The sequence below is a fragment of the Eleginops maclovinus genome, chromosome 12 (genome assembly GCF_036324505.1).
Source record: "Eleginops maclovinus isolate JMC-PN-2008 ecotype Puerto Natales chromosome 12, JC_Emac_rtc_rv5, whole genome shotgun sequence".
NCBI classification, from domain to species: domain Eukaryota; kingdom Metazoa; phylum Chordata; class Actinopteri; order Perciformes; family Eleginopidae; genus Eleginops; species Eleginops maclovinus.
In genome coordinates, this window is record NC_086360.1 from 9,470,282 (window position 1) to 9,480,406 (window position 10,125).

Sequence of the window (10,125 nt, forward strand, 5' to 3'; positions counted from 1 at the left end):
CCACGTTGCTGCTGCTCGCCTGCCTCACCACCCCAGCATCCACCTGTAGGCTTGGGGGGGATAGTTATTTAATCATCACTCAATACTATGTAAATATTTGGAGTGATGAAGCCCGAGCCTAGACACCAAACTCTTAACTAAATACTGCTTCTACAGAACATATCAAGTGAGTCGTCTGACTGAAATGAATTAAATAGAATGTATTTCTTTAAAAGAAATAAAGGTGGTTGGCAAGCGATATATATAGTTGGTGTATGTTGTTGTAATGTGGCGTGCGCCGTCACCACTCGGCTGCAATATTAGAACCTTTTCATAAAGAGTTCTTGTTTTTCCCGACATGGAGACTGTTAGCAATACAAAGCTGCAGACACACTCACAAGTGCAGTTCAGTCTGCCTGTCAGCCGGGACAATAGAAGCTCATCTGTAAACATCATGCTGCAAATCAATCCCTCGCCCATACATTATCTGTTCAGATTTGCTTACTTGCCTCCATCTACACATGCCCCAGAATAAGCTCGATATTTCCAAACTCTCCTCTATCATCCCCGTTCTAATATTTACTTTGGCAGCGTATTTAATTCCCTTTACCCTACAGATGTTGAAGAGGGGGAAAAAGTTTGCCCAGACAATTTGAATTAATGCTCACTGAAGCTGTTTCAGACAAGCTAATGCTAAGCTCTGCCAAATGGGTAAAAGCACAGTCTGAATTAATCAATCAGAAGCTCATTTAAACCTGGAGAGAAAAACAATTAGCAGTACTTTCTCTGACCGGCACTTCCTGCTCTGTTTGATTGCCTCCGCAGTTAAAGGGAGTTAAAATAATCTCCAAATGTATTTTTGTTGCAAAATCTCAAGCCGAGCCGGATTTTGGTTTCAATGTAGATTATATCAAGAATGCTGCATCTTTCACATCCCATCAGAAATTCATTAAAAACAGAATTACCCTAAGGGGATCTTTTCAGGTAATACACAACCATCTACAGACTCTCCAGTTATCCTTTCCTTAATTGATAAGTCAAGTCATATAATGTGTTGTACCGAAATGTTCTGTTGCTTTAGAGCCTTTTTAAATGTACTTTGCAGAGGACTTGAATGCGTGTATCTTCATTAGTATGGCAGATAAACTTACCATGGTCCAATATTTCGCTGTATGAAACACACACAATGATTGTAACACACTGCATCATTTCAAAGCAAGAGTTGGCTCTTATAAAAGAGTGTTTTTTAGTAAGATTAAAGTGCAACAGCTCCCCACAAGTAGAGACCCCTGTAGGTTGGGATGGAGTGGGTAGGATAACCAGATGGGAACGGGTGACATTTGTGACACAGGAGTTGATCTAGTGCGTTACTACCTCCAATACGTTTAGTGTCAATACATATTAGAAGTATTCCTTCTTGCAGACTTTGGATCGTTTGTGTCACCCCAGAGCAATGGAGGGTGGACCCCCCCAAAAACTTTAATGTTTAAGGTTTTCTGGGATAGCATAGAAAGGCTAAGCAAACGGAACCAAACACTCCAACAAGGATCCAACAAACAAGGATATGAAACCAGAACCTAAATACATGCAGGACTAATCACAGGGACAAGACACAGCTGGGGAGGGCAGAACAACACAAGGGCATCAGGCGAACACAATCAGGTAATCAAACAGGAGGGAAAACACAGATACAGGAAGTAAAAAAAAGACATAACATACGTGCTTAACACTCTTCAAAATAAAACAAGAAACAGACAGACAGTTTGAATCTTTTGAGGCAGCAATGATTGACGGGTATAGCATCCCAACTTCTCCCAGAACCTGTAGCAACGTTTCATCACCTGGACACCAAGGTACATGTCAGTGATACATACTTTAATTTTCTCTCCATAAATGTTTTAATTCAGCATTGTTATAACTATACTGAACCGATATGCGTCTTCATCAACTTACTGTCCATGGCAAAACTGCTCCTAATTCATGTAGCTTACAAACATGACAGCGGCCATCTGTAACGCAGCGTACACAGGGATCCGTTGCGTCGACGCTTGCCGGTGGGTGTGTCTGGCGCTTCGGGTTAACGCGACCCACAACCAATCACATTAATCTCCCGCCCCAGCCACACATACACGCGGTTTGATTGGCTGGTATGCTACTGGCATATTTGCATACGCGGGATTTGATTGGCTGGCGCTTCCGTCGACACTTGAATAGTTGAACTTTTCTCAACTTTCACCACGAGCAACGGAGCCAAAGCGAAGCAACGGAACCACAATGCGGTTCGGCAACGCTTGACGTAACCCCGTTCCAAGTGAATAGGAAGGTGCGTCAAGCGTTAACGCAACGGCACCATGTGGACAGGCCAACACAATGTTGCGCTTAAGACAGAAGTGAATGTTTTATTAGGTTTATAAATTATCAAAACTTTAGTTCGATTTTTGGGACATTGGGACAACTGCACGTGTTCCGGTACTTTCCCGCACTTTGCTGGACATCTGGTCACCCTATGATGCTTGTTGACCGTCCACTCATCAGCTATGTTTTGCTATTGTTTCAATCAGAAACTGTCCAATGGTTTAACTTTTCTTCTCTCGCTTGTTGCAGTAGTATTTTCTGTACTTGTTTACGTCAGATTGAAATGTGGTCTGTTTTTTCCTCCACAGCTAACACTACAGAGCACTAAGTCCAGGGTGGCCTTCTTTGAGGAACTGTAAACGACGTACCTGTAAAGGTGGAGATCACACCTGCCAACAATCTCATGACTCTACATTCCTGGTCAGTTTAAATGTTCGGCCACCGCTGCGAGACCTTATGCTCTTACTGGGAAACCACTATGAAACAAAATATAATTACCACTGCCTTGATCTGCGGCAGCTCCAGGGACCACGTGTGTACGCACAAACACGCGCACACATAATGTCTCTGCACTGTGTTTACAGTCAGAGTGTGTGAAATACAGCACATTCTCAGTGAAAAGTTTGGTATTGTTTTTTTCATTCATGTAAAGAACAAAGGTAGGTGATGAGAAGGAATAAAAATGGTCTTTGACTGATCCAGTGCCACTGTGGCTGTAATGAGAGAGTACTTTGAATTAAAGAACGGTTATTATACTAAGTCTGGGATGACCTACATTTTTGAAGTGTTTTGAATTCTAATTTAAAAAGAATTCTAAAGGATAAAGTTGAACAAAAGAACAGATTGATTATATGAAATGTCCTTAACCTGATGCAAATATTTGATATTTAGTGGTCAAGGGCAGCTTAGACTGCCAATTTGATTTATAATGCAAAACAGAAATCCACAAAATATGTTGTTAAACATTTTTTGTATGAATAAGAAATGAAAATAGCATTTATTTTCCAATATACATTCCGTTCATTGTTAATACTAGGAGTTGATGGGCTGTGGTAGATATTAATGATGCCATCAACTGGAGAATCCACTTGTGTCACTTATACGAGTCATTTGTCTTGGTTGTGTTGTTTGAGCAGGGTTTTCTACATCTCAATCTATTTCCATGTTTGTGTCTTAATGCAATTTTAATGGTAAATGTAAACATATTGTTGGTACACGAGGCCTTTGGACCTGTGTTTACATCCTGTGATAAACAGAAGAGTCATGTTTCTCTGCCTCACTTTTTTAGGATGTCCTTACACACTGTAGCGAAGGAACTGTGATTCTGAGATGCGAGCTTGTGTCACAGCTGTCCGGTTTTTTTGTGTTTGTGAAGACAGCCACTTGTATCAGAAAACATGAATTTGCATCTATTTTGAATTAATGTGTCTTTTTGAGTTACTGTGTTCTTTTTCCTCTGAAAGCAATTTATTTTAGGGAATTAAAATCTGAAGGATTTTTCTTTTTTTCAGGACTGCATTTAAACAGGATATTTAGCAGTATTTAAAATAAACTTTAGGTAAAGTTACCTTTTATAACAAGATATCCATTTTTTACAGAAACATTGTACCAGATATGTATGTTTTGAGTGGAAAATAAAAGAATATCAGGTTTGAGTTCTTTTGTATGTTTGAGTTCTTTTCCCCATCCAGAAATAACGTAGTTATTTTCGGGAGACTTTGAAACATGTGAGCTTTGATATTGCTAGTGTCAGAACCTCTTCCACGTGACCCAAACTGACATCCAATTACACCTGTGAGATGATTCAAGTGTTACGTAAGCACCTTCCATCTAGAGTCAGACCACATACGCTGTTTGCTTGAGTGACAAGGTCTGTGTGTGTGCCCTTACGGATGCGTGGGCGAGTATTGTGTGTTAACTTTTTAATGTGAATCCCTACCCGGGGAGTTGGTTTCCTGAGACTGACAGCTCTCTGGCAGAGTGAGTGGCACTGAGGTCACAGGGCTTCTCCACAGCTCTGTCACCTCTGGGCTGTGTTGGAGAAAGGCCACGCTTTGCCTGTCAGTGTCATGACAAAAGAGGTGTCTTCCGGAGCCAACTCTCCCTCGGGGCTTAGACTGAGGTGGAGGGGTCTGTGGGGGCATCCGGAAAACCAACAGACACACACCTTCCTCCGTCACTGCTGTCTCTGCGTCAGCACTGCCTTCTGAAATGGGAGAGGGAATGAGATTGGAGAAAAAAAACACATCTTTTGTCAGTTTTTACTTTCTCAAGGGATCACAGTTGACGTCACGTCTGCACACACACACAAAAACACACAATTGTGTACAGACACATATTTGTCTTGCAGCGTTCTGGAGAGGTAGGGGAGTTGACAGGGACTGCTTGATTATAAAAGAAGCACAAACAATAAGAAGGGAAAACCCTTGTGTCATAATCCACAGTGAATCTGCCTACTTCAGGCAATGAAAACACAATGCAGTAGAAATGACATTGGCTTAGTACATTTGCAAATAAACCTCCTTATTTCCTTTTACAGGAATTGGTACTTTTTGGAAGTGAAGGCATACATAATTGAAATAGTGAGGGCATAATTGAAAAACAAACCGTTTTCAGTGTTAGAAGATGTTCCTTTAACTTATAATATCACATCATTACATGCTCAACCTACCTCACATACCTCAACAAAATGGGATTTTTTTTGTTGCATTATTGCCAAATTTCAGCTCCGTTTCAAATCGAAGTTCATTTTACCTACATGTTTTGTTCAGCAAGTTAATCTTCACAAATTAAAATTGCATTTATCTTATTTCAAGCATGACTGCAATCCCCAGAAGCAAAAAGCTATCATTAAGCTTGTTAAACCTTGGTTATATGACTTCAACTTCAACCCCGCTGAGGAAATGAGTTTCCCCATGTGTGGTGCGTGATGCCGTCCAATGGTGGGTTACATTTATACTTGGAAGTATGATATACGCCACATGACATCGCCTTAAAACAAGTCGAAAAAACAAAGCGGGATATCTGCTGACTGTATTCTATCTCGCAGAAAAAAAGTCTTAAGCTTGTGTTTACCATCTTATTTCAGGCATTTAACCAAAAACCCTTTTCAAAAATCCCATTGCCATTGAGAAAATTGAACTTGAAATGCATATATTCTGATTCGAATCAGACTTTAGTACTAGTTTGTGATATATAAGCATGGTTACAAACACAAAACTTGTAGTATTGCTTAAATAAACAATGCAATGACCAATTCATGCTAAAGTGTAACTTTGTTACAATATTAACCAACTTCCAACTTCACTCTCACTTTGCAATCCCAGCTCTCCATCTCCAACGGAGCCTGGCTGTTCCTGTCACATGCCTCATCTGCTGAGTCCTCCTATGACATTGTGAGCTGCAGAGACTTAACCATCTATTGTGTGTTTTATCTGCACCAGCTATGGTTGGAGCCTGCTCCTTAGTGTGGTCTTATCAACTCCTTCCTTAAATCTACCCCCCATGTGCTAATCTCTTCCTGCCCATACCTCGCCAAATATGACCGCTGTCAGATATCCTTCAGTCCTTTTACTTTCTGCAGCTGGACCAATGCAACAATATATTCACATCAGATGACAAATGCATTCTATTTATTTGGTCCCAATTTTTGCTGCTGCTTTTCTTGGCCAGGTCTCTCTTGGAAAAGAGATTTTAATCTTAATGAGACTTACTTAATAAAATAAAGGATATATATATATATTATGTTACCTGGCTTATTATTCTTGGACAAACTTGTGGACTTAAAAGACAGGAAGAGATCGTACTTGCCTACATGATGACATCCTCCTATTGTTACATAACCAAAGAACTGCTGGTATCACGGGTAACACAACACCAATATCATGTGGTTCTTGGAACAAATGTCTACCCAGCAGTATCTTTCTCTCTTCTTATTCAAAATGAATTCACTGACTGTTTGGCCTGAGGATCGACCAACCCTGTCTTTTGGCTTTTTCTTATGGGAGTTTGCTTCATATGTTGCCCTTTGTGTGACCCTGTACTTTTCTTAAGCTCCACCTGTTGAGCTGCTTATTTGGATAAAGAAGTCTTTTTCTACGTCTTAAATACTTAGAATTTTATCTGTAAAAGTAACCCCACCTGCATGGATTTAAAAGGCATACATTTCCAGGATAGATACTGTATGTTGATACCATTCAGAGCCTTCTTTAACTTCTGTTTAATGTTAATACTGTTAAGTCCCTCACAGAATGAAAATATTATTTTACAACTGTACCTTGGCCAATAAGAAACATTAAAAACCTTCCTATTTCTGTATGTTGCACTTAATAAGGGTTGGCTTATTTGAGGCTAAATGTTTTGCAGGATATCTCGCTGCTAGGAGTTTGTGTTTTCATGATTGGATAAGCAGCGAAATGAAATGTAACATTATCTTTGAAAAGTATCAAGAGCCACACTCGCTTCATAAATCAAAGTATGAACATTAGTACCTTTAAGCATTGCCTTTAATCCTGACCTTTCTGCATCCTTAGTGCTCAAAGTATCCGTGAAGAGACTGTATATTACGAGAAAAACAACATCATTGGCCAGTTTTCTCTCTAATTTGTCTAAATAGTGACTTTTGTCTTCTCTTTGAGTACACAACGTGCAACTAGGAAAAATATTGCAGTTTGTATCCCATGATCCCCCATTACTGGCTGTTGTGGAGTTGGATAAACAATTACACACAAATATCTGTTGCTTAAACTTCCTGGATCGTATCTAACGTATTACCGGTTGTTCAAAAAACATTCCCACAGACAATGTAGCACCCTGCAGCTGAAACGTTAAGTGATTCCTCACCAGCTTCACAGACCCTTCTGATTGACACCTTTCATTTCAAATTCACTCATTATTTGAACTTGCTGTGGGAGACGCATTAATCTTTCCTGGTTAGGTTTGGGTGATTTATTCTATGATTTAAAGGCAAAACAAAAAGAAATCTATGTTAAAACTGAGCTAAATTTGGCTAAAATGTAGTTTTTAGACTATGTTGTACAGTACATAACACTGAAAGACTACAGTTCAATGTGAAGCAGCTCTTACCATTACCACTCACCTTGATATTTGATATCATCATGATAGCTTCTGTGAGTCATCGCTGAATACCTAGAAGAATACTGAATGCCTGGAGCTCTAAGAATCAAACCCCTTTCACAATAGTTAAAAGATATAAAAAATACCATATGGGGATCTCAGTTTATCCAGCATTGCTTACAGAAATTGGTGCCAAAACATGCTTCAAGCATCTGAAAGAGGGTGATTTGGGGGATTTACTTTGTTGTATCAATTAGAAAGATTTGCTTGCTTCTACAGGCAAAGAAATAGTTTGTGAGTAGCCTAGCATGTTCAATAAGGTCGAAAAGCTGAGCTTGAATAGTTACATAAGCGCGTTAGAGTTTTGGCTGATGAACAGAAAGACCTGAAAACGTTCAGCTGCAGTAGATACATTTCCGACCTCCTGCTACATTATGAACCATCCAGAACTCTCAGGTCATCTGTGACGAACTAAATATGGAGAAGCAGCGCTCAGTTATTATTCTACAAATATCTTGAACAAACTACCAGTAACCAGGTCCGCTGTAACCCTTACTATTTTTAAATCCAGGCTGAAAACGTTTCTTTTTGCCGCTGTCTTTAATTGAACTATTCTTATCTGACATTGCACTGTAACTTTTATATCTATGTTATTCATTTTTTTGTGGTCATTGTATTCTCTTTGCTTTTTAATGACTGTTTTTAAATACCATTTGTTAATCTGTTTTTACTGCACTAATTCTAAATGCTCTTAATGTCTTTCATTTGTGTAAAGCACTTTGAATTGCCTTGTGTTGGAAGGTGCTATAAACTTGCCTTGCCTTGTTGACTGTACCTGCTTGCTCTGTGAGTTATAGGCACATGTATATGCGTGTCCTTCCCGCAGTAACCATTGACTCTTTCATTATGAAACACTACCTGGAATTGGTGATATCCCCCACTTGCTAAAAGGTGTGGAGGTTGAGGTGCAGCAGCCTGCCTGCTCCTGTGGGAATTTCTTTTTATTCACTAGATATTCAGCATGAATCCTCCTGACATTACTCCTTTTAACTTCTCTTTATGCCGGTATTTATTTGATGCATCACCTCACCTTAAACATATGTTTAGTGTGATTACATTTTTTCCAGTCCCTCGGGTCTCAGTGTGGTGACAGCAGGAGGTGTACAGGATTTGAACACTTGGATGATTCGCCAACTGCATCAGGCTGCTTGCGTATACGCAAGCAGCCTGATGCAGTGGCATGTGTATTTCACTCAAATTCACCCACACTCAGATAGACACAGGCAGAATCACTCAGAAAAACATAAAATCCTTTGCAGTCCTACCAGCCAAATTAGTATCCTCTTTCCTTCCAGGATGCAGATGAGTGAATGAAATAGCTGTGGAAAATCGCCATGATTGGGTTCATTATGTTTTCCTCACTCAGCAAGGATTCAAATGAGTGTGGTATTTTACGCTGTGTAAAAAAAAAAGAGAGAAAATGATCCTGTTCAAAATATCAGCTTGTCAAATTCAAGGAAGCGCTGTTGATGAAGGGCTGTGAATATATTTTGTAATGGCCCTGAGATAAGGATGAGCTGTGTTTGAATTGTCACAGATCCATTGAACATTACAATATGAATATCAACTTGTCTCTCTTTTCCTGATTGATCAATCCTCAGTAGCCAAAAATAATGTTCTTTTTAAGCTCACCAGCATCACTTATTTCCTCTTTCATCTGCTTTTAATTATGTCTCTCTGTCAGGGCCAAATGCTGCTGTGGGTGTCAATGGTCATCATGATTATCCCTGCTCTCCCACACCGAAGAGTAAAAAAAAGTGTCTCCCTAAGAGCATTGTATAGACTGTCAATACAGCCACACTATTAATGAGGCTTTGACATTAGCCGTCATGATGAGTAGTGAGCTTGGAATATTAATAAGGAGGAACACAATTTGCAATATATTTAAATCTGACTAGACCATGAATGATCCCGTTTTTTGTTCTCGTCTACAAAAACACATTAAGCATGCATTCAGATACCCTGAGGGGCTTTTCAATGCCCCTTTACCTTGCAATTTCTCCCTTGTTATTTTCAAATTAGTTTCTCTTTACGTATCTTCCCTTCTAATCTCCTCATCTGGTGGCGTGACAGATGGGGCTTAGCCTTTTTTCTTGATCGCTCAGACTAACTGCCTGACCTCTTGGGCCACTGGTGGCTTGTTAGGTGGTGTCAGTCTGCTTTTAAACCCACATATGAGAAGACATGAAGAAAAAAATGGCTCCAGCTACGTCTTGGAGGTATTAATTAGATCGTAAGGAAATGCATGTTCCCCTCTTCCACCCATCTTGACCTGTAAATGATCCACTTCTGCGGCTACCTACCTGTGTGCAGCAGTGTTGTAGACTTGCATCAGAAGAGATTTGCATGATTTCTTATTTTTTGACTTCCTGCTTAAGGAAGTCATCTGCATGATGTTTAAAGCACCTTGCTCCGACCTCAAACTTTTTATTCCATCAGAGAACCGTTTTGGGGAAAAACAGCTCACTTTGAGTCTCCCTTGTTGGCACATTATTCCAAGCATAAAAGAAGAAGGGGTCATTAAGTCACAAAACCACAAAATCAATAAGGCAGTTTCATAAGTTGTTGGCACCATGTGGAATGTTCGTACGCTGTATGCTTAAGATTTTTATTTTTGCACAAGAACTGATTGAACAACCCCAGGTTGTTGAATGG

The 10,125-nt window shown here is 39.8% G+C and overlaps 1 protein-coding gene across 1 annotated transcript in view; it reads left to right on the top strand.

Moving 5' to 3' along the window:
• Positions 1-3,989, top strand: part of nf2a (NF2, moesin-ezrin-radixin like (MERLIN) tumor suppressor a) — a 31,957-nt gene extending 27,968 nt beyond the window's left edge. The window contains 1 exon segment of the mRNA XM_063897854.1: positions 2,643-3,989. Coding sequence (XP_063753924.1) covers positions 2,643-2,693 — 51 coding nt within the window. The 3' untranslated portion in view covers positions 2,694-3,989.
• The last annotated feature ends 6,136 nt before the right edge of the window (positions 3,990-10,125 follow it).